We start from the raw sequence: 24,470 nt of genomic DNA, 5'->3' as shown, positions 1-24,470 counted from the left end.
GAAATCATCTAGGCCCCTGGTTGGTTTTAGTGATTAATGACAACGTAATGTTATATGTGACTAACGTGTGTTTTGTAGAGACAAATGGTAAGTTAGGTCGCATTACAGGTAGAAGTACTACAACGGTGAAAACAATCCTAGAGACAAGAACTCGAAGCGACGGCTAAAACGACGAAACAAAAGGTGAAGGACTATGGAGTCCAAGTGTCAAGGAGATGTGGACACTCGTGATTTAGTTAGGTCTTTTATTCTCTTTTAGCCGTACTATAAAGAGGGGTTGTCGATGAGTAGTTTGACCAAGAGAGTTCTAGTGTAGTGTTGGTGCACATTCACACTCACATACAGTGCTAGGTGACACTCTAGAACATACACTCAAGTTAGAACGAAAACCGATTTGAAAAACAGCATATAACAGAAAATAGGGTTTCTAGCCTTGGGGCACCGGACTGTCCGGTGTGCACCGGACTGTCCGGTGCACCCTCTGCCAGGTGGGGCCAAGCTGGCCCTGGGGAAGAGTTTTACCCCAAAGAAACCCGAGAGCGCCAAGTTCCCGAGTAGAATTTTAGTGGCGCACCGGATAGTGCACCGGACAGTGCACCGGACTGTCCGGTGTGCCATCTGCCCAACGGCTAGCTGTCAGAACTAGCCGTTGGAGTCGACCGTTGGCGCACCGGACTGTCCGGCGCGCCCATGCGCAGAACATTGCTAGTAACGGCTAGTTGGTGGGTGAGGGCTATTTATACCCCCTCCACCCACCATATTCAATGTCTTGCTGCCCACATTAATTCCAGCACATTGGTAGAGCATTGCAAGCACCAAAAGCCTAGTGAGGAGATTAGAGAATCTTAATCTCGCATTTGTTCCTCATTAGCGCTAGCGAGAGCCACCTAGAGCACACACCACTTGCATTAGGCTTCTCTTGGTCAAGTGAAAGTCTACGGCTTGTTACTCTTGGTGATCGGCATCACCTAAACGGCTTGGTGGCGTTGGGAGCTCGGTGATCACCGTGAAGATCTTGTTGGTGACCCGACTCAAGTGTGTAAGCGGTCTTGAGGGATCCACCGCGCCGGAGTGACAAAGGATCATCTTGTAGTGAGCACTTGGTTCTTGCGAGGACCAAGGGGGAGCGATACCCTTGCGAGGGTGCTCCAACGAGGACTAGTGGAGAGTGTCGACTCTTCGATACCTTGGGAAAAATTGGAGGAGTCTTCTAAACCTTGCTTTACATTCCACACTTAATTCAAGCCCTTTACATTGTGTATTTGTTTAGCAAGTATTTGAAGTATTGTCTTAGCATTGTTGTATTTCTAGTATTATTATCTTAGTGCTAGTTGTTGGGGTGAAGTTGGGCTCTTGCTTAGCTCTTGCTTAGGTTTTAATTAGTGTTGATTTTTAGAAAAGCCCAATTCACCCCCCCTCTTGGGCATCGTGATCCTTTCAACATGTTCAAACCATCCTAACCAGTGTTGGGTGACCTTTTATTCAATTGGTGCCACCCTTAGCCTAATACGTATGTTATTGTTTCAAACTCGATCTCGTTTTGTATGGCAAAAATCCAATACAACATATACATTTACATGACACTTATGTGTTCAATGTTACCTTTTTTAGATCAATATTATGCACCATACCACACAACACGTCTAACCATCATCCTATAAAATTTGTTTGATATCTCCTATGGTACCATCTTATCACATAAAACAACATATGCTTGACGTTACTTCAACCACCTTACTTTGATTCTATGACTAATATCTTCATCAGTATCCATGCCTCTTTGTAGCTTGACCCTAAATACCAAAATGTATCTTTCAAAGGGCACTACATGATCTTTCAAATCAACGTCTTCTTCCTCATGTAGTGTCAAAGTCGTATCTCATATATTCGATTTTAGTTTCATTTGTCTAAAATCTTTAGACTCTAGAGTCTTCCATTGTTACTCTAGTTCCCTATTTACTCCTGGCTAGTCTTCATAAACTAGCACTATATCGTCCATAAAACATATACCAAGAAATATTGAAAGGGAAATGTGGCATAGGACCATTTCTACCTGTTTTGGTGATTAAGTGCTTAACACACCACATTGAACTAACAACTTCGATACAAACATGAGCATAGGTTCTAGCAAAAGCAAGTTGGAGAAAACAAGTCCAAATGAGTAAGAAATGAAGGCCAAAACTGAAATTTTGGGTAAAACTACAAAACATGAGATTTAAGTACTTGAATAAGTTACACATACCTTAATACCTTACACTATATTTCTTGTATCTTGGTTTGATTACTAACTCTTTTGTGCAAGAAAAAGACTTTTGGATTTAATTTTGAGCATATTGCAAACCCTAGTGAAATAGAGGAAAAAAGGTATATTTCTCACACCTAGTCAATTAGATTAAGTGCTAACTATGTTTGTCTAAGTCGAGGGAAGCTATCAAGAAGTGTCAAAAAGATTTGAATAAAATACTCTGAAAAGAGCCTAAGTTCTGTTGGTCTAGGCCTCACCAGGGTCCGTGAGGGGCCTGGACTTAGGCGCTACACCACTGGCGCACCGAACTGGGTCCATGGCACCAGACCACTCCATACGTGAACAATGCGCTCTTGGAAGTTTTATTTTAAAAATTCACTGTACCACTTCTCCAACGTCTCGGCGCACGGACCCAGTCCGATGCCTATTAGTTGATGGAAAGATGCCAATAGATCTCAGACTCGAGGCGCACAGACCCGGTCTGGTGCGCTCGTAAACAAGGATGTTTCTGGGCTTCTATATGAAGATTGCAACGGCTCCTAGGCTCCTTGGAGCTATAAAAGTGACCTCTAGACATCAACCAATACCCAAGCATTTTAAGAGTACATCAACACTTCTAAACTCTATGGCCACACATTCTAATGACTTCAGTGAGATTCAAGCGCCAGTTTTGAGTTGTAATTGTGATACTCCGTTCTTGCACTCGTTTCTTTAGATTTCTTGCGTGTGTTGCTGCGTTGTGCTTTTGTATGCGTATTCTATCTTCCCCTCTTACTCTAAGTTTTGATTATATGTGGCCAATGGGCCGTGCCGGGCCAGCACGGCCCGAACCCGTCATGGGCCGGGCCAAAATAGATGGGTCGAGGCACGACATGGTTAACTGTCGGGCCGTGCCGGGCCGGCACATGGGCATGTGTCGCAGCCCAAGCACGACACTATTCGCTTTAATCGGGCCGTGCCGGGCCGTAGGGCCGTGCTGGGCTTCCGTGTCGTGCTGGCCCGATACCCACATCGCAAACATCCATGCAAATATTGATCCATTCTAGTTTACAACCTTACAGAGCAAGAGCATGGAAACTGAAATAGTATATTACAGTTTGTAGCATGCACATTGAGATAGCCACACAACAAAACAAGCATTACATGTACAACCATAAGATATAGACATATAGTCCAGGCGTCCAGCCATTACAGCACACAAGCCATACTTTATACAACCATCAGGCATCAACCATACAAGAGACATCAAAAATAGATCACCATGCTTTATAAAGAGCTATTTGCATTGGTTGCCTCGTTAAAAACCTTTAAGTAAAACCCTATTTCAACTACATGGGACAAAACCCTAAAAGAAAAAAGAGTACAACCTAATTCTTTGTGATCATGTCCATCTCCACCACCAACACAAGTAGATCCTTCTTCTTGTGCATCAAGATACATGTTTGCCATTAGCTCTTCAAGATCTTTGTTCTCAACACAGTGTTGCGCCAAACAACAGCTTGCTCCCAATCCTTGGCCAGGGACAACATCTCCACATGTTCTGGTATTAGACTTCAAGCTAGGCCGTTTGGGTGCTGTCGACTGTCGAGTACCTGCCGACTGGGCCGGTCTGGCCGACTGGTAGACGGGCCATAAATGACCGGGCCAGGTCGTGCTGGGCTTTTTGGGCCGAACGGGCCAATCAGCGGGCTAAATGGGTCGTCGCTAATCATGTCGTGCTTGTGCTACCCAACGGGCTTGCCTCTAAGCCCAAGCACGGCCCATGATGAGCCTCGTGCCGGCCCAGGCATGATTATATCGTGTCGTGTCGTGCTCGTGTCAAAATAGCATGATTATATCGTATCGTGTCGTGCTCGTGTCAAAATAGTCGTGTTTCGTGCTGGCACATATAGCCCGGCCCGTTTGGCCACCTATAGTTTTGATTGTGGTCATTTTGTAGTGTTGTGAGAGACTCCAAATTGTAAATATTCCTCAAATTTGACACTCAAATTCGATATGTAGTTCACTTGAGTGGTTGATTGCAACACTTGTCCAAAAGAGAGGTAGACTTTAATTGAACCACAAGATAAATTCGTTGTCTCGTGTCACATTTACTTTAATACGATTTTTTTTTCTTCTGGGTTTCTAACTTCACTTGTGATGATGCTCTTAGAAAGAAAAGCACGACACGGTTGCAGCCAAAATTGAGACTATTTCCTCCCTCTTCACCACGCCACAATAAAAGCACTAACAAATAAGCCTTCGTTGACGAACACTAACAAATAAACAATAGCACGATACAATTTGCAGCCAAAACTGAGACTGTTACCTCCCCCTCTTCCCCATGCCTCAATTATATCACTAACAAAATAAGCCTTCGTTGACGAAGGCTAACAAATAAACAAAAGCACGATACAGTTGCAGCCAAAACTGAGACGATTCCCTCCCTCTTCATCAAAACTACGTCGAACACAAACATAGTTCTCTGAATTCTGAAATGTCCATAAAGATTGAAGCAGCTTCTAATTCCTCCTGTTAAATCTACTGCCGCCGCCTCCTCTGCCAGAAAACCCTCTGCCGCCACCTCCCCGGCCAGAAAACCCTCTGCCGCCGCCACCACCACCAGAAAATCTCCGGCCACCTCCATGGCCAAATCTTCCTCCCCCAGAGTTGCCTCTCGACTGGTCCTTCTCTTGCAAGGGTGGCAGTTGCTTGACTTCATCAATTGTCACCTGTGCGGCACTCTCCGAAGCTGCAGGATGTAGTGATTCGAGTGGTGCCACATATCCAAAAGGTTTTCATAGTCGAATTTCATTTAGAAAATAATAGACACTTTAAGGCTTATTCATTTTGCTCTCATTCCATGTGGATTGGGTGAGATTGGGTAGGTTTAAATCCCAGACAAGTCAAAATCTTTCATAATTTTTTCCAATCTCATCCAATCCATATGGTATAGAAATAACCAAACAAGGCATTAACAGGCTTATTTGAATTGCATAACAAGAAAACGGATTCAGGGGCCACATCAGGAAAATATTTTCATGCCTATGCTAGTTGATAACTATTTCACGAACAAGGGAAGGACCATTATACCTTGAATGTAATCTTCAACATCTGCTGCAGGAACATCAAATACAACTCCTGTTCCATCAGCGGTGAGGGTGGCACCCTTTACATCTGCAAGTTTATCTTCTGGCATGAACCTTTTCAATATAGTAAAAGCAAACCTACAGGCAGAGAAGGATTTCCATTTAATCAGAACACTCATGAACCAGAAGCACAAATTACCAGTCACTTACCCAGGTGACCACATCGGTCTGCCAGTTTGAAGATGTAGTGTACTGTAATCCTCCAAGGAAGATAACAATGATCTTTTCTTTATGTCCGTGTAACCCTAAGACACATATTTCTGTTAGTTCCAACTGACAATATCTAGAGCAGAGCAAAAACCTGGAAAAGCTGAACGTGAAAGCAACTTACAACTGCCTTTGCAAGTGCTTTGGCAAGCAAGTCAGCTGCAGACAGACTGGAAGAGCTTAGCAACTGCTCTGCTTGCTGCCTGAAGATAGGAATAACACTGCACGACACACATCCACATTCTTAATGACAAATCAATAAACAAAAGAAACATGATTGTCCCAAAATGATAATGAAAATATCTTACCTGTCTGACACACTCGCAATTGCATCTGCAGCTTCACTGCCAGCAGATTGTGCTACATCAGTGGGTTGTGGCGCAGAGATATGCTCAAATTTAACCCCAGACTCCCTTTCTAGTCTGCTGACACTGTGCTTATATCTGGGCTCATAAAGCATGACAGCAACACCAGTATTACCTGAAAATCAAATGATTGCCAAGGTTATTAAATCTATAAAACGGTGAAACGCTCATGGGTGAAGTTTTGACTCTTAAACGTTTAAATAAAGTTTAAACATAGTTTAAACATAGTTTAAAACAACATAGGAAAAATACCAATGTCATAATTTCAGACAATAACATGAAGTTAAATACCAAAACAGAGAGGTTAGTAGCTTATCAAAACTTCACCCATGAGCCGGATTGGACCCCAAAAGTAACTAACAGACTGGGTCCATAAGTAGCTAATGGTCTAAAATGCATGAAATACTCTGTTTTACAGTTTAGAATGCTAAAGCGTGGTTTCAACCTCTAATTAGAGTTTTAACGTTTAAATGTAGTTTAAACGTCATTTAAACGTATTGATTGCATTAACATGTAGCAATTATAAACAGTACTTTACACAAACAAACATCTAACATTTAGTATACCTGCTCTCCCTGTCCGACCTGACCGGTGTATGTAAGCTTCAACATCCCGGGGAGGTTCACACTGGAAGGTTTAAATGCAAAGAGTCAGTAAATAATCAAGCAAAGGCCTACGTACTACAACATTTTTTTGGAGAAACAGGTGATACCTGAATGATAAGCTGCACATCATTAATATCCAGACCACGCGCCGCCACATTTGTCGCAACCAAAACTTGGAACTTCCCGCTACGGAATCCAGCAAGAATTACCTAAATCATCCAAAAACACATCAATTATCTGCACCTTGCAAATTGCAACTATTAAAACAATGTGAATGGGCAGGCAGATCGATTAAAAAATTAACAAATAAAATTTAAAACTGAGTACAACAGATTAAGTTCAGAGATGTATTGAGGATTAGAACATTTCTGATTTTTAATGGTATATATTACATGTGTAGTATTCCACATCAGCATGAATTACAAACAAAGTACACACATGCCAATAGCATTTAGAAAGGCGTGTTATACAGACAGTATTGTGGATTAATCAATTATATCATCATATTGATATGTGATCAAAGAAGAATTCACATACTTCACGCTGCGCTTGCGCTACATCTCCATGCAAGGCACGGGATCCATGAATCAAACCAGAAAGCTCTGATGCAGAATCCTTCGTCTCAGTGAAGATGATGGTTCGACCTCCACTGAAGCACAGAAAGTTTAGCGAAGTCAATGGAAATCAATCAGCATACTGAAAAACAACCATCTATGGGGTAGTACATACTGGCTATAACATCGGATAATGTCTGGAATAACTTGTGCCCTTGCTGCCTTGTTACAAGGAAGAGCAAGGTGCTTAACAGATGCACTGGCCTTCAGTTTCTCATTACCGACAAGATCAACTGTTTTCCTGTCAACTTTCAGAAACCTCATAGAGAGCTACAATAATTCCAAATCAAATTGTCAGCTCACAAAAATAGTCCAAAAAATATTTAAAAATATGAAAGTCCTATAAAATGATCTTACCTTATTCACCCACTCTGGCAGAGTGGCACTGAACAGAAGCGTCTGTACTTTGGTAGCATCTTCTACCTTGCCTTTTCATACATTAGAGTGAGTAATTAAATAATCAAACAGAAATCTAATGAATGCTGTTAGATACTCCATTTAAAAACCATGTTAATTGATCCATTTTAAAAAAAACAGAAAGTGGTTAGTAAATAGAAGTATAAAGATAATAATTGGCTCCTGCATACTAATCTATATTGTCAAAAAAGAAATTTGTATAAGAATGTACAATACATAGAAACTGACAAATGAGCATACCAAGAATGAGCTCGACATCATCAACAAAACCCATGTTTAGCATCTCATCAGCTTCATCAAGGACACGGAATTTCAAGCATTTCAAATTGAGAGTTCCTTTAACAATGAAATCCTGCACAAGTGATGTAGCATACATAAAAAACTGCAGAAATGAGCACATGATGCAATGAGCTGGAGATGCAAAGATAAGACAAACACCTTGACACGACCAGGAGTTCCAACAACAATATCCACACCTCTTCTCAATGCCATTTCTTGAGGACGATAAGGTGATCCCCCATACACACAACATGCAGAGAGCCCAAATGTTGCACCATAAAACTCAAAGTCAGCGTGCACCTGAAATTCATTTTATTGATGCACTTATGTCAAAAACTCATGTGCAAAAGAATCCAATTCTTGAATCAGATAAGGGTAAAAGTTTTTTACCTGATTGGCCAGCTCTCTTGTTGGTAGTAGAACGAGAACACTTGGGGTCCTGCCATGTTCAGTCCGTCTAGATGCCTTGTTTGCCCCATTAACCAAAGACTCCAATATGGGCAAGACAAAAGCCAAAGTTTTTCCCTATAGGAAACAACACTTGTCACAGAGGTTTTCAGATAGACGTATTATAAAAGAGTAATGGCGTTCCTCATGCCACCACTTGTCAAGTATATCTTAATGAGAAATTCAGGCGATTTTTTGCACATATTTTTTATCCAGCACTACATAATCATAATTCTATACTGAATAGAAGGGTTAGCTGTCTGACATAAACACCGATTCACCTTCACGCTACCTTATATGCATTAATACTGTTGAAACAGAAACAATATGGACACCTGTTGTTGAAAACCAACAGGTGTCCTAATTCTACTCTAATTCATACAGATACAGAAAAGTCTCCATAACGCTCATCAACCATTGTATTCAAGTGTCAAGTGTATGAGCAGGAACACAGTCTAGTAATTCAAAGAGTTATACGTGCCAAATAATGAGTACTCCTTGTAAATCAACAAAATGAATCACAATTCGGAACGGCTTCTCACCTGACCGGTGCGCGCTCGGCCAACCAAGTCGCTGCCATCGAGTACGAGATCGAAAGTGGTGGCCTGAATGGGGAACAGTGACTTGATCCCCTTGGACCTGAGGCTCTGCCTCAGCGACTCCGATATCCTGAAGTTCGTCAGCGCGTTCGGGTCCGCGGGGTCCTCATCGCTGCTGGCTGTGATCTCGCCATCGTCATCTGAGGCTGAAGACGAGACATCAACATTCTTCTTCGTCTTCTCCTTCGCTTTTTTCGCCGCGGGTGCTGTCTCCTCGGAGCTGGTGCTGCTTTTCTCTTCCTCATCAGAGGACGCGGCCGATGGGAGCGGAGGGGACGGCTCCTTCACCTTTCGCTTCTTCTCTTTCTTCTCTTTCTTCTTGACCGAAGCGGCCTCCGCCTCTGCCTCCGCGGCGGCGGCGGCGGCCTTGAGCTGCTTGCGCTTGGCCTTCTTGGAGGCGGAATCGTCGACGGCCATGGGCTCCACGCCAGCGGCAAGGGCGGGAGACATCACGGGTAACAGGCGGTGGCAGCTGGTAGGAACGTTGAGGGCTGGCGGCTGCGAGGGGAAGGCGCAGCCGGAAAAGAGGGGGAGAGAGACGGGGTTTCGAGTACTTGTAGGTATGCTGCGGAAACCCTAGTGCGGCGCGTGCGCACGTGCCCGAGCCCGGGAGCGGTTCGTGACCGACTTCAAAGGACACAAGTGTTTCACGATTCCCTCCTCTATTAGGGAAACTTCAATAAAATAAAAAATGTATTTATGTTCTCTTTTAAAAAAAACGTCGTCCAAGTTTTACCAACCAAGAGCATCTCCACTAATTCCAAAAAACTCTTAAAATTGTTTTTGAGGTACCATTAACAAAAAATCTTTCTCCAACCGTTTCTTAATGAGGTCCTTAACTATATTAACTTCATAAATATTTCTATTTAGTTTCTAAACTTAGAGAGACATTTTGCACCTCCAATAACATATTTATTTTGTGTGTCAATCATACTATAAAATCACTTGTCCAAGTTTGTGCCTGTACGATACATTTTAAATGATTTGAGCCGTTGAATAGATGAATTTACTATCCTCGTTCAAATAACAAGTCTTGAGATGATCTATCAAAAAAAGAAGAAATTGATTGGATGTGATTCATATAGAATGAAAATAGTAAGAATGATGATTATTGAACTTTATTGTACATCAAACTAAATTTAAAGTTGTAAGTAATAAATAGAAAATTTGGATATCATAATCTAAAAATATTTAATAACCTAAAAATTGAGAATAGTAGGAAGCTAATATTTTTCTAATATGTATTTAGCAACAACTTGCTAAATACCACTCTCTTCGTTTTTTTTGTTTATTTGTTGCGTTTTAGTTAAAAATAAAATAGCAGACAACAAATATTAGAGAAACGGAGGTAATAGTTTATAGAGTTACTTTCTTTAAGACATTTAGATTTGATATTTTTGTGAGCGAGACCTTTGAAGTGTTAAGCCTCTTTCCACCATTTGGTACTGGTAGCCAGTGTTGATTTCTGGAGTTGTGCTAGATTACTGATCCACATGGTTAGAAAATATAAAAACGTTTCGAGATTAAATTAGCCAGATGGCACCAAATCAGAAGGTGACAATCCGTTGTATAATCTCCAGACTAATTTCTTCCATTCCGTCCCTGTCCGTCGGTTCAAGCTTCCCAACAATCTCTGCGGAGTAGGTCGCCTGACGAACTACCGAGACGTGCGTCTCGCTTCTCCCTTCCTCAGCTGCTGGCCCGCTGCCTGCAGCCATTGCCCGCTCCTCGAGGTCAAATGGCCCCTGCCCCCGCTCTCACCGCCACATCCGTCCTGAAGCGTTCCCACCTACCCGGCGTCCACTCGTTGGCCTGTCGCCGGCAGCCGGGGGCGGACCGCGTCTCGGTGCTTTCTCCAGCGATCCCGCCGCCCCGCGTTTCATGGCGTAGGTCCTCCAGTCTGATCTAAGAGATCCCCAATCTTATGCTGCTGTACTGCGTGAATTACAGATTGGCGATATCGCCTTTGTGTCAAGAGAACAGTGATTGGGTTTTGGGGTTCAACAATGGGTATCTTATCTATCTATCATAAGCTTCGTCGTGGCGGGATTGAAAATTTATGATGTAGTCTTTCTGTTTGTTCTATACAATCAGAGCAAGGATCTGGAGTGGTTGCTAAGAGGCTCCTCTGGGCGAGTGCGAGTGGTTCCTTCGAGAAAGATAACATCGGGGAGGACGCGGTGTTGCCTTCTCAGGTGCCTTTGTGATGCAATTCCTTTATGCCTTAGCTAGTGCGCTTTTGTACTCGGGGTGGTCACTTAGTATCTCTTTTTACACTTTGGATTAAATTCACAGATAGCGGTGGAGAATAAAGTAGATTTTTTGAAGATTTTAAAGAGTGCCAACTCCATTATTCCCCATATAGTGCTGGGGAGTACAATTCTCGCCCTGGTGTACCCGCCTTCGTTTACATGGTTCACTACCAGGTCTGTCATGCAAGTTGTTTTTGCTCTCTATTAGTACAAATTCAGTTATTGGTATGTTAGCATGGAATATATTCGTTGGGTCAATGATCCATAGAATTTATATTTCAGCTACACTTACCCCCCTGATGACAGTACCTAAGACCATTTTGATGTGCAGTTACTTTTTCTCGAACTTACTTCTTGACTCTTCTTCCAGTCGCATAAGTGTAGGGGAGTTCGTTTTCTCAGAAATATGCATATAATTGGTACCTGAAAAGGCATTTAAAGTTATGTACCGATTACATACTAATCACCATATTTCCATTCTCTATATGGTAATGCTTTCTTGTTAGATATCCTCTTGGTTTATGCTCACTAATAAACTCTGATATCTATTTCTGTAACGATTAATCATTTCAGGGTCTTACCTCTCTCAGTCTCACTTATCAGCTGGCTTTTATACAATTAGATAGTTTCATGTTTTTGTCAGTAGCACAGTGCTCTATATTTGGACCTGTTATTTACATTTCCAGGGTGTGTGTTATTATTGCAGGTATTATGCACCAGCTTTGGGGTTCTTGATGTTTGCTGTTGGTGTAAACTCAAGTGCCAAGGATTTTATTGAAGCAATAAAGAGGCCAGATGCTATTGCTGCGGGCTATATCGGACAGTTTGTCATCAAGCCTTTGTTTGGATTCCTTTTTGGCACTCTTGCGGTTGCAGTTCTTAACCTCCCAGCTGCTCTAGGCAAGAAATTGAGTTCATGCATTTTTATATGCTTTAGAATAAGCATTGCAGCATATGTAGTGAATTCTGACGTGAACTTGTCTGTAGGCGCTGGCATAATGTTGGTTTCATGCGTGAGCGGAGCACAACTTTCAAACTATGCAACTTTCTTGACGGATCCACATATGGCTCCTCTCAGCATTGTTATGACATCATTGTCAACAGCTACTGCAGTTTTTGTCACCCCAACATTATCTTACTTTCTTATTGGCCAGAAATTACCTGTAGATGTCAAAGGGATGATGTCCAGCATCGTTCAAATAGTTGTTGCTCCAATTGCTGCCGGATTGCTTCTGAATAGGTATCCCCTCCATTGCCTTGAACTGAAGTATAGGACAGAGCTGTGCTAGATTGGATAGTTCCCTTATATTTCTGTTTTTTGGCTCCCACTTTGAGTGACTTCTGTTTTAAGGTCTTAATTCATGCTTCTTTATATTATGCAGATTCCTACCAAGGCTCTGTGCAGCTATTCAGCCATTTCTCCCTTCGATGTCGGTGTTTGTCACTGCCCTGTGTGTTGGCTCACCATTGGCAATAAATATCAAGGCTGTTTTGTCGCCATTTGGATTAACCATAGTGCTGCTCCTTTTTGCATTCCACACCTCATCTTTTGTAGCTGGTTATCATCTTGCTGGTACTTGGTTTCGCAAGTCAGACGACGTAAAGGCACTACAAAGGACAATATCTTTTGAGACAGGTGACTTCCTCTTCTATACACGAGGATATGTTCTTTCTAATTTGTTTTGTTGCCTTACCGGTATCTCTTGATGCAGGAATGCAAAGCAGCCTTCTTGCTCTTGCTTTAGCAAATAAGTTCTTCCCAGATCCACTAGTGGGTGTGCCTCCAGCCATATCGGTATGTGAACTTTTACCCATCCACTAGCCTCTTGCAGATTTATCTCTTACGAATGGAACGTTCCTGTCAATCGGACTCGGACATTAACCTTGGGAACAGCTATGGATAGGTCAATACACAGCTCCACGGAATTAACATCTGTTCAGCAGATACAAATTATTACTTTGACCTTATTCACATGAAACGTTGCCTGTGGTCTTAGAAATCAACACAAACTATGTAACTATATTCCAAGAGTAACATTACTTTAGTTCAGCACAATTTGAACTCTGAAGAGAGGGGGTCCATCCTGTTCTGTCTGCGGAGAGATTAATGAGGATCTTACCATTGTTAACTTGATTCATTTCTGCAGGTTGTGTTGATGTCCTTAATGGGATTTGCTCTTGTCATGGTATGGTCCAAGAAAAGAGAAGCCTAATTTCCTTAATCAATTATGCGCTGCGCTGTTGTTTTCTGCTCTTATTTATGTAGAGTAGGTAGAATTTTTCATGCTTCAAATTTGAAACTCTTGTAGCGTTCCTTCTCTCCATCTGAGTGAGCTTGCAAGTGCTTTCTTTCTCTCTCACTCACTCACTAAATTATTTTCCAGATTTACATTTTTTTTTGAATCGTGCTGGCATGCCGCCCCAAGAGCCGATGGAGTTCAATTTCTGGCCACTTGCCGTAGGGTTAGGGTAGCTCGTCTCCAACTGCTGTTCATCGAACCGTATCAGTTCTCGCATGATTCGTCAGAATTTCTAGTATTCGACTGCATCCCAATGACAGCGTTGAAGGAATACGAGTAACCTAGACATACGGTTGAAGTTGTACACATGTCCAGCTGGGTATCCCCATCGATGATCCTTAAATCAGGACCTCTATTGGGATCCGATGAATTCACTTTCTTTTCTCGAACATCAAATCCCTACTACTTATTAAGACAGTAAGAGGTAGGCTGTCATTCCGTGTTCTGCCATTCTCATTTCTCCTTTTTTTTCATTGCCCCTCTCCGCAAAGCTCATTTCCATTCCGTGTTCTGTCATTCTCATCCCCCTTCCGGCAGTGTCATTCTCATTCCCACCTCCCCGCAAAGCTCATTCTCATTCCCACGTGCATCCCACGTCTAGCTAAAATTAAATTAAAAAAACACAAATGTGACCCTAATGGGATTCGAACCCCTTCCCGCAAAGCTCATTCCCATTCCGTGTTCTGTCATTCCCATTCCTCCGTGTTCTGCCATTCTCATTTCCCTTTTTTTTCATTGCCCCTCTCCGCAAAGCTCATTTCCATTCCGTGTTCTGTCATTCTCATCCCCTTCCGGCAGTGTCATTCTCATTCCCACCTCCCCGCAAAGCTCATTCTCATTCCCACGTGCATCCCACGTCTAGCTAAAATTAAATTAAAAAAACACAAATGTGACCCTAATGGGATTCGAACCCCTTCCCGCAAAGCTCATTCCCATTCCGTGTTCTGTCATTCCCATTCCTCCTCCCGTCAGTGTCATTCTCATTCCCACCTCCCCGCAAAGCTCATTCTCATTCCCACGTGCATCCCACGCCCAGCTAAAATTAAATTAAAAAAACACAAATGTGACCCTAATGGGATTCGAACCCGTGACCCCTCAAGTAAATGTGCTCGTAGCTATCACTACACCACATGTGTGTTTATGTCAATAACTGTTACAGTAAAAATATCTACTACATCTCTCCCAAATCCCACCTACTACCCTTGCACAATGTGTATTAGTAGATACTCCCTACGTCCCAGGATATAAGGCGTAACTACTTTTTATTCTTGTTCCACAATATAAGGCATGCTCTCTCTATGCATACGTATATCGATGCAGTGGTATAGAGACAATTAAATACATTTCTTGGTCTTTGAACCAGAGGTGGTTACACCTTATATACTGGGACGGAGGGAGTAATTATCAACGAGATTCCTAAATTATATTTTTGGATGGAGGGAGTAGTATTTAAAGAAGAGCCTTGCATGCAATTTCTTTTGTTTGAATAATGTTTTCAACTTAAATTCCTTTTTTATATGTGTGACATTTATTCTTCTTAATATTTTTCCATGGATCTGACTTGTGAGTCATTTTCATAAACCAACGCCAAAGATGAATCCATGTTTCTTATACTTGGAAACCCCGAACAAACACCACTGCAGAAGGCGCTCGCGTTGGCGTCGCTCATCGACGACGAGAAGAAGCTTGGCGACTTCCAGTTCGACCTTTGGAAGCAGTCCTACGTGCCCGCATGCGCCGCTGTGTTCGGCAAGCTCTATCGCAGCCGCCTCTTGGACGCGGTCCAGAGTGGCTGCATCGCGCTGTCCATCTTCAAACAGGAGAACCTCATGGTTGTCCCCAACACCGGCGACTCTCGGGTTGTTCTGGGCACCGCATCCGATGACGACGCCACCACGCCGTCCAGCTCATTATCCACCTGAAGCTCAACCTGCCACGTAAGTCGCTACTGATCGGCCATGAATTCTTGTGCGCTGGGACGATGGCCGTTGCTGACGTTGTGTAAGTGTCCTCGAACAAAATGTATTTAGAGGAGTAGCACATCCGGTGGTGCAACGGCTAGGTGTACTACCTCGCTGATGAGCCCGGGGTGCACTTCGTTTGGCAGCCCAGCTAAGAGTCATTGGTACTCGTCATGTCGTGCGCATTCGACGACTACTATATCAAGGATTGTGGCGTTATCTTGGCGCTAGAGGTGACACAGAGGAGGACCGACAGCAGTGACCACTCGCCATCGTCGGGGTAGCTTTTGTGTCGGCCTGCCTTTAATTCTCTTCGCAAACACATACACTTGCCTTTTTTAAGCAAGCGTGTATGGTGGTGCGTACCTGATGACTGACAATGTACGAGGGAACTTGTACCGGCAGGTGTGGCACGTGCTCTTCAATGATGAGACCATACAAATCGTGGCATATATCGAAGTCTGCATGATACTGATGGTTGCAATGTAGTAGTGAAACAGCTAAATTAAAATAACAAAATTTATGTATGACCAGGATTACAAATGGATTAAGAAACATTTTCTTATAACAATATAAGACACATTTTGTATATAAGTTATCATGTTATTATATGTTTCCGTTGCAACGCACGGATACTCACCTAGTAATTAATTAAACGCTAGATGGGACCTATTTATCAGCGGAATACATTTTCTTTTCTAACCCATCTCTATCATCTATTCCTACATCGCGTATTCGCGTGGCTATGAGGGGAGGCGAGCTCTCATCTTGAGGCGCACTCTAGGAGCCCTCGCTTGCTCTCATCTTGAGGCGCACTCTAGGAGCCCTCGCTTGAGGACTGGACCACTACACGGGTGGGAGCTCATCGAACAAAGATGTCGAGCAATGAAGGTGCGCTTGAGGTTGGGTGAGACCGCTCTCTACGAGGGACCACTCATTGTTCGGTTGTGTCTGGATCAAATAAGTTCGAAGTGGGTTAGTTAAAATTGAATTGAAGAATATTTAATCTCCTTTAATTTCTCGATGCAGACGCAACCGAACAAGGTCTTATAGGTTCGAGCGGCTAATGAGGAGGGCAACGACTCCGACCAGTGTGGAAGCTAGATACAATGATCGATGGCCAGAGAGAGGGTGGTGTTAGCGATGCATAGTAAGGCTATCTCTAACAGATCTTCTATCTCATCATCTATTTCATCTTCTATTTTAAACTTCTCTCTATAAACAGTGTCAAACAATGTCGCCTACAATTTTGTTTCCCCTATTTTCCACAATCTACTAGAAATAGTCTAAGGACCGAAGGAGACAAGCAGGGGTTCTTTGTGGGTGCGAGTGGGAAAGAGGGGTAAACAAAAGACATTGAAAAGTAAGGGTATTGATGTGAGGCTAGGAATAAGGTCTCCAATTACCCATAGTATTAACTCTATTGCTAAATTTACTCAACATAAGTATATGAACATGCCTCGTTGTTCTAATAACACTTATAAGGCCATACTCCCAGGTACTGCTAAGACACACTCAAGGATCTTAGTACATGAGACTATTATAGGCCCTACCATAATGGGACCACTCCTCTAGGGCTTGACACTAGTGAAAGGGAAATAAGGCCAAACCTTTTCCTAAATGATTTTAGTGGTTGAAATGTCCAACATAAATAATTGGACTAACTAGTTTGCTCTAGATTATATGTTCTACAGGTGCCAAAGGTTCAACACAAACCAATAAAAAGAACAAGTTAGGGTTCAAAAGGAAGGAGCAAAAAGAAACCGAAGAGCACCCAGGTCTGGCGCACCGCCACCGGACAGTGTCCGGTGCACCAGGAGAGATCGACTTCGAACTCTTCAGCTTCGGGTTTCTCGAGGCGCACTCCGCTATATTTCACCGGACTGTCCGGTGCACCAAACGGAGCAACGACTACCAGTCCAACGGTCGACTGCATAGTGCCCTAACAGAGCTACAGTTCGCGGCAGAAGTCAGAGCAGGCGCCAGAGGCGCACCGGACAATGAATAGTGCCTGTCCGGTGCGGCATCGGACTGTCCGGTGCCCCAAGATATCAGAGCTCCAACGGTCAAAACCGTCAGAACCCTAACGGTTGAGTGACGTGGCTGGCTCACCGGATAGTGTCCGGTGGCGCATCGAACTGTCCGGTGTGCCCATCGACAACAGCCTTTCCCAACGGTTGAATTGGTGGCTGGGGCTATAAATACCCCCCAACCACCTCCACTCCAACCATCCAAGCATTCACTACTCCTCATTCAATACAAGAGCAATACACAACACTCCAAGACACAAATCAAAGCCTCCGATCAAATCAAAGTCCACAATTCAACTCTAGTTTTTAGGACTTGTGAAAAGATCGACTTGTGTTATTTTGTTGCTCTTGTTGCTTGGTTGGCTTTCTTCTTTCTCTCATTCTTACTCTCAAAGCCTTGTAAGCGAAGCAAGAGACACCAATTGTGTGGTGGTCCTTGCGGGGTCTAAGTGACCTGGGAAATCAAGGAAGAAAACTCACTCGGTCTAAGTGACCGTTTGAGAGAGGGAAAGGGTTGAAAGAGACCCGGTCTTTGTGACCACCTCAACGGGGACTAGGTTTACAAGAACCGAACCTCGGTAAAACAAATCACCGTGTCACTCGCTTTATTTCTTGGTTGATTTATTTTCGACCTCTCTTTCGGACTCGGATTTTATTCTAACGCTAACCCCGGCTTGTAGTTGTGCTTTAAAGTTATAAATTTCAGATTCCACCTATTTACCCCCCTCTCCTTTAGGCGACTTTCAATTGGTAACAAAGTTCGGTTCTTCATTAGAGTTTAACCACTCGAAGTGATGTCGGGAGATCACGCCAAGAAGGAGATCGTGACCGGCGAGAAGGCCACAAGCCACGGGAAGGCTCCATCGAAGGAGTCCGGCAACAAGCTAAAGGAGGGATCACCTCCTCACAAGTCGCATCGGAGTGGCGACAAGAAAATGAAGATGAAGAAGGTGGTCTACTACGATACCGATTCCTCATCGCCATCCACCTCCGCCTCCGACACGCCGTCCATCACTTCTAAGCGCCATGAGCACAAGAAGTTTAGTAAGATCCTCTTACGCTATCCTCGCATTTCCAAACGCACTCCCTTACTTTTCATCCCATTAGGCAAACCACCGGTTTTTGACAATGAAGATTATTGTATGTTGAGTGATAAAATGAGACATCATCTAACCTCACTCCACGCTAGCATATGGGACATTGTTGAGTTTGGAGCGCAGGTACCATCCGTGGGGGATGAAGGATATGATTCGGACGAGGTCGCCCAAATCCGACACTTCAACTCCCAAGCCACTACTATACTCCTCGCCTCTCTATGTCGAGAGGAGTATAACAAAGTGCAAGGGTTGAAGAGCGCCAAGGAGATTTGGGATGTGCTCAAGACCGCGCACGAGGGATACGAGGTGACTAAGATCATCAAGCGGGAGACGATCGAGGGGGAGCTCGATCGATTCGTCCACAACCAAGGAGAGGAGTGAAAGGGAAATAGGCTTACACCTTTTTCTAATTGATTTTGGTGGTTGAATTGCCCAACACAAATAATTGGACTAACCAGTTTGCTCTAGATTATAAGTTTTACAGGTGCCAAAGGTTTACAATAGACCAATAAAATGACCAAGAAAGGGTTCAAACAAAAAGAGCAAAAGACAACCGAAGCGTGCCCTGGTCTGGCGCACCGGACTGTCCGGCGTGCCACCGGACAGTGTCTGGTGCACTGCCGGACAGTGTCTGGTGTACCAGGGAACTCAGCTCCAAACTCGTCACCTTCGGGAAAATCAGAGAGCGCTCCGCTATAATTCACCGGACTGTCCGGTGTGCCAGCGGAGCAACGGCTACTTCAGCGCATTCATGCCAAAGGGGGAGAGTATTAGCCCAAAGCAAAAGGACCACACCATCACTAATTTCAAAAAATGTAGTCTTTTAATTGGTATTAAAAGAAGTTTTTCAATTGGTATCTTATTTTGATATAATTTTAAATTGGTATACCCTCTTCAAAATTAATATAAAAAACCCTCTTGAACACTAAGAGGAGGATTTCATTAAGGGGGAGTTTTGTTTAGTCAAAGGAAAAGCATTTGAACCAGGGGGAGAAAATTTCAAATCTTTGAAAATGCTTCTCAAAAATCTTATTCATTTACCTTGGACTATTTGCAAAAGAACTTTGAAAAGAATTTCCAAAACATTTTGCAAAACAAAAATGTGGTGCAAGCGTGGTCCAAAATATTAATAAGAAGAAAAGCCATCCATGCACATCTAGTAAGTAATATTTATTGGTTTCATTCCAAGCAACCTTTGCACTTACATTATGCAAACTAGTTCAATTCTCAATTCCATATTTGCTTTGGTTTGTGTTGGCATCAATCACCAAAAAGGGGGAGATTGAAAGGGAAATAGGCTTACACCTTTTCCTAATTGATTTTGGTGGTTGAATTGCCCAACACAAATAATTGAACTAACCAGTTTGCTCTAGATTATAAGTTTTACAGGTGCCAAAGGTTCACAATAGACCAATAAAATGACCAAGAAAGGGTTCAAACAAAAAGAGCAAAAGACAACCGAAGCGTGCCCTGGTCTGGCGCACCGGACTGTCCGGTGTACCAGGGAACTCAGCTCCAAACTCGTCACCTTCGGGAAAATCAGAGGGCGCTTCGCTATAATTCACCGGACTATCCGGTGAGGCACCAGACAGTGTCCGATGGCGCACCGGACTGTCCGGTGTGCCAGCGGAGCAACGACTACTTCAGCGCCAACGGTCGACTGCAACCGCATTCAATGCGCTACAGTGCGCGCCAGAGTCAGAGCAGCGTCAGAAGGCGCACCAGACAGTCTACAGTACTTGTCCGGTGCACCACCGGACAGCCAGAAGACCCTACCTGTCAGAGCTCCAATGGTCGAACCCTAACAGCAGGGTGACGTGGCTGGCGCACCGGACAGTGTCCGGTGGCGCCATTCGACAGCAGCCTCCACCAAACGGCTAGTTTGGTGGTTGGGGCTATAAATACCCCAACCACCCCACCATTCATTGCATCTAAGTTTTCAGACTTCTACACCTTACAAGAGCTATAGCATTCAATTCTAGACACAACCAAAGAGATCAAATCCTCTCCCAAGTCCGGAATCACTCCAAATCAAATAGTGACTAGAGAGAGCGACATTTGTGTTCATTTGAGCTCTTGCGCTTGGATTGCTTCTTTTCTTTCTCATTCTTTCTTGTGATTCACTCAATTGTAACCAAGGCAAGAGACACCAATTGTGTGGTGGTCCTTGCGGGGACTTAGTGTCCCGTGTGATTGAGAAGAGAAGCTCACTCGGTCTAAGTGACCGTTTGAGAGAGGGAAAGGGTTGAAAGAGACCCGGTCTTTGTGACCACCTCAACGGGGAGTAGGTTTGCAAGAACCGAACCTCGGTAAAACAAATCCTTGTGTCTCACTCTTTATTTGCTTGCGATTTGTTTTCCACCCTCTCTCTCGGACTCGTTTATATTTCTAACGCTAACCCGGCTTGTAGTTGTGCTTAAACTTTGTAAATTTCAGATTCGCCCTATTCACCCCCTCTAAGCGACTTTCAATTGGTATCAAAGTCCGGTGCTTCATTAGAGCCTAACTGCTCGAAGTGATGTCGGGAGATCACGCCAAGAAGGAGATGGTGACCGGCGACAAGCCCGCTACAAGCCACGGGAAGGCTCCATCGGGAGAGTCCCGCAACAAGGGGAAGGATAAGGAATCCTCCTCACAAAAGTCGCATCGGAGTGGCGACAAGAAAAAGAAGATGAGGAAAGTGGTATACTACGAGACTGATTCTTCATCGCCATCCACCTCCGGCTCCGACGCGCCGTCCATAACTTCTAAGCGCCATGAGCGCAAGAAGTTTAGTAAGATCCCCCTACGCTACCCTCGTATTTCAAAACGTACTCCTTTACTTTCCGTTCCATTAGGCAAACCACCGGTTTTTGACGGTGAAGATTATAATATGTGGAGTGACAAAATGAGGCATCATCTAACCTCACTCCACACAAGCATTTGGAATGTTGTTGAGTTTGGTGTACAGGTACCATCTGTAGGGGATGAAGACTACGATTCGGACAAAGTGGCCCAAATTCAACACTTCAACTCCCAAGCCACTACTATACTCCTCGCCTCTCTAAGTCGAGAGGAGTATAATAAGGTGCAAGGGTTGAAGAGCGTAAAGGAAATTTGGGACGTGCTCAAGACCGCGCACGAAGGAGACGAGGTGACCAAGATCACCAAGCGGGAAACAATCGAGGGGGAGCTCGGTCGCTTCATGCTTCACCAAGGAGAGGATCCGCAAGCCATGTACAACCGCTTGAAGACCTTGGTGAACCAAGTGCGCAACCTCGGGAGCACCAAATGGGATGACCATGAGATGGTCAAGGTTATTCTTAGATCCCTCGTTTTTCTTAACCCTACGCAAGTTCAATTAATTCGAGGTGATCCTAGATACACGCTAATGTCTCCCGAGGAAGTTATAGGGAAGTTTGTAAGCTTTGAGCTAATGATCAAAGGCTCAAAGAAAATCATCGAGCAAGGAACCTCCTCCACGCCCGAGGCACAACCCGTCGCATTCAAGGCAACGGAGGAGAAAAAGGAAGAGTCTACACCAAGTAGGCTCCCCATCGACGCCTCAAAGCTCGACAATGAGGAGATGACTTTAATCATCAAAAGCTTTCGACAAATCCTCAAGCAAAGGAGGGGAAAGGAATACAAGCCCCGCTCCAAGAAGGTTTGCTACAAGTGTGGTAAGCCCGGTCACTTTATAGCAAAATGTCCTATTTCTAGTGACAGTGACAGGGGCGACGACAAGAAGGGGAGAAGAAAGGAAAAGAAGAAGTACTACAAGAAGAAGGGTGGCGATGCTGTAACACCATAAAAGCCATCAATTAAAATAATAAATTTAGACATTATATTAATTAGGGTAATAAATTTTTCTTAGTGTTTAACTATTTATTTGCATCGTTTTCTTTGCATGCACGTGATTTCTTATCGGATGTTTAAATATCAATCCATTTTAAAAAGAAGTACTAGTAATTAAATAATAATTAAGTATTATAGTAATTATTAGTTTAAAAATAAGTACTTCATTTATAAATATTTTTGGTAATTTTTTTTATGATTTTTAGAGTTCTTTAAAAATGAATTTCGGAATTTAAAAAAAAGAAAAAAAATTCAAAAAAAATGAGACGGACGAGCTACTCGTCCTTGGCCAAGTGACCCATTAATTCTACTCGCATGCCCAGCAGACGACCGTTTAAGCCTCCCTCTGTCCTATAGACTATGACAGGTGGGTCCTATTTTATTTTATTATTGTCTCGCTTCTCCACGGAAGTGAGCAGCTGGCCGCTTCATCTGTTTTCGAAAAGACAGCCGTCGTGCCTCGTTCCAGGACTCTGCGGCGGCCGCTTGCCTCCCCGCGCGCACCCGAAACCGCCGTCCGTTCGTCTCAGTGTTAAAGAGATTAATTTCTACTGTTTCTAACCTCCCTCATTCCTCCTCTCCATTACGTGCAGTAACAGCAGCACCATTGACAGCCTCTTGAATGACGCCAGTGACCTCTCCTCTCCCCTCCCTCTCTCTATAAAAGGGAACAGCAGAGCCTCTCCATTCCTGCCTACTCGAATTTGCCTCTCCCTCTAGCACTCCTCGCTCATCGCTAGTGCGTTGCCGTTCGTCGCCGGAGTGTGCCGTTCGTCGCCGGAGTTCGCCGGAGCCGCGTACTAGCTGTCCGTAGTCGAGCCCCGCTCTCCGTCGATCCGTCCCCGTCACACGCACGAACCCGAGGTTGTTGGCGACCCAAATTTATTTTATGTATTTTATAAAGTGCTTTCGATTCGATTCATGTGTTGTATAGTTCGTTTGTTGTAATATGAACACATGTGATTCAAATTTATGTATTTGTGTGCGCTACGGAATTTGTTAAAAATATACGATTAGTAGTGCACCGTGTTATTCCATGTTAATCGACGCGTTGATTTTGGTTTAGAAAAATATGGCGTAGATTTAATAGTCACACGTTGGTGATAAAAATACTAGATAAGAAATTATAGTCAATTTTGGTCACGATAAATTCTAGAAACTATTTGGAGAATTATAGGTGCACTTTTGGTGGATTAGAAAATGGTATAGAACTCAGGTCATTTGAATAATATAGGATTTTAGATGATTTATCTAATTATTTTATTAGCATATTTTTTATAAAGAGAGGAGAAAATATCATTGGTAGATGGTAAAATAGGTTTTTGCTAGTCAAATAAACATGTTCACAGATTTAAAACTTAAAATTGTTAGAGTACTAGTTTATGTCAAATAACCTCGCTTGTGTTAGAAAATGTTCAATTAGTAGTTTATGTATATTTTTAGAATATTAATATTATTAAATTCATTTTTTTTCTATACTAACTAATTTGAGTTAGAAGGAATAAAAGGTATTAATTTATTTATTAGTATTAAAAGATAAAAAGTATTATTTAATTTCATTGATGGTGTTAAAATAAATTAATACTAGTTAAAATTATATTCATTGCACCCACTCCTAAATTCACCATTAGGATTCGCATTAATAGTTATAATTAAATTAATAAGTATTTACGCGATTAGTACGTAATTAAAATGTGATTAGTGCGACGTGTAAATGTGCATGTAATGGTGTATGACTATGTAATGGTGCATGTTTACTTATGGGTGTATACTTTATTTTTGTATGTGCGATGTGCGACTCTATTAGAAGCCGATTGTGCGGTAGGCGATTCGAATACGTTCGAGGACGACCCGCAAGACGCTTTTGAGCAAGGCAAGTGGATTCTCCCTCTGCATATTCTTTTTGTACCCACTCATTGCATATAATAATGTTTACTTTTTGATATACTGCATAATTTGTTGGGTTATACCTAATTAAGGATTTCCTAGATTTACTACCTGTATTCCTTGTTAACCTGGGGAAATAATTAAGCTGTGCAAGATTTATGCTACCACTCAACTTAATGATTATTAATGTCACTCATTAATTA

At 43.1% G+C, this 24,470-nt stretch overlaps 2 protein-coding genes across 5 annotated transcripts; one reads left to right on the top strand and one right to left on the bottom strand.

The window, feature by feature from the left end:
- Positions 1–4,463: 4,463 nt before the first annotated feature.
- Positions 4,464–9,555, bottom strand: LOC103633047 (DEAD-box ATP-dependent RNA helicase 7). Of its 2 annotated transcripts, XM_008654731.2 has the most exons (14): positions 8,850–9,555; positions 8,251–8,385; positions 8,020–8,160; positions 7,822–7,933; positions 7,522–7,592; positions 7,280–7,434; positions 7,088–7,199; positions 6,658–6,759; positions 6,512–6,572; positions 5,889–6,060; positions 5,705–5,801; positions 5,524–5,618; positions 5,318–5,451; positions 4,464–4,976 (listed from the first exon to the last, which is right to left on the bottom strand). In XM_008654731.2, exons 1-14 carry the CDS (start codon positions 9,354–9,356, stop codon positions 4,747–4,749), a joined length of 2,124 nt encoding a protein of 707 aa, XP_008652953.1. In that variant the 5' UTR covers positions 9,357–9,555; the 3' UTR covers positions 4,464–4,746. The 2 variants fall into 2 exon arrangements, with proteins under 2 accessions (XP_008652953.1, XP_008652955.1); XM_008654733.2 differs by lacking the exons at positions 6,512–6,572; positions 6,658–6,759 and having other exon boundaries at positions 7,144–7,199; positions 8,850–9,499.
- Positions 9,556–10,321: 766 nt separating this feature from the next.
- On the top strand, positions 10,322–13,908 carry LOC100303815 (bile acid sodium symporter). 3 transcript variants are annotated; one of them, XM_035960636.1, is made up of 9 exons: positions 10,322–10,792; positions 11,001–11,101; positions 11,202–11,332; positions 11,865–12,058; positions 12,146–12,398; positions 12,541–12,794; positions 12,871–12,953; positions 13,306–13,344; positions 13,543–13,908. In XM_035960636.1, exons 1-9 carry the CDS (start codon positions 10,645–10,647, stop codon positions 13,558–13,560), a joined length of 1,221 nt encoding a protein of 406 aa, XP_035816529.1. In that variant the 5' UTR covers positions 10,322–10,644; the 3' UTR covers positions 13,561–13,908. The 3 variants fall into 3 exon arrangements, with proteins under 3 accessions (XP_035816529.1, NP_001158917.1, XP_020396190.1); NM_001165445.1 differs by lacking the exon at positions 13,543–13,908 and having other exon boundaries at positions 10,517–10,792; positions 13,306–13,528; XM_020540601.3 differs by having other exon boundaries at positions 10,654–10,916; positions 13,306–13,553.
- The last annotated feature ends 10,562 nt before the right edge of the window (positions 13,909–24,470 follow it).

Source organism: Zea mays, chromosome 7 (assembly GCF_902167145.1).
Source record: "Zea mays cultivar B73 chromosome 7, Zm-B73-REFERENCE-NAM-5.0, whole genome shotgun sequence".
Lineage (NCBI taxonomy): Eukaryota > Viridiplantae > Streptophyta > Magnoliopsida > Poales > Poaceae > Zea > Zea mays.
The sequence above is the reverse complement of the archived record's forward strand: the minus strand, read 5'-3'. Positions and strand labels throughout refer to the sequence as shown.

Bases quoted from the DNA above. Each gene is read 5' to 3' on its own strand.
- LOC103633047 (XM_008654731.2), bottom strand. From the start codon at position 9,356: ATGTCTCCCGCCCTTGCCGCTGGCGTGGAGCCCATGGCCGTCGACGAT. The intron at 5,619-5,704 runs GTAAGTTGCTTT...TATGTGTCTTAG, and splicing joins AAGCACTTGCAAAGGCAGTT to GGTTACACGGACATAAAGAA. The intron at 4,977-5,317 runs GTATAATGGTCC...TACATCCTGCAG, and splicing joins TGTTGAAGATTACATTCAAG to CTTCGGAGAGTGCCGCACAG.
- LOC100303815 (NM_001165445.1), top strand. From the start codon at position 10,645: ATGGCCCCTGCCCCCGCTCTCACCGCCACATCCGTCCTGAAGCGTTCC. The intron at 10,793-11,000 runs GTAGGTCCTCCA...CTATACAATCAG, and splicing joins GCCGCCCCGCGTTTCATGGC to AGCAAGGATCTGGAGTGGTT. The intron at 11,102-11,201 runs GTGCCTTTGTGA...TTAAATTCACAG, and splicing joins ACGCGGTGTTGCCTTCTCAG to ATAGCGGTGGAGAATAAAGT.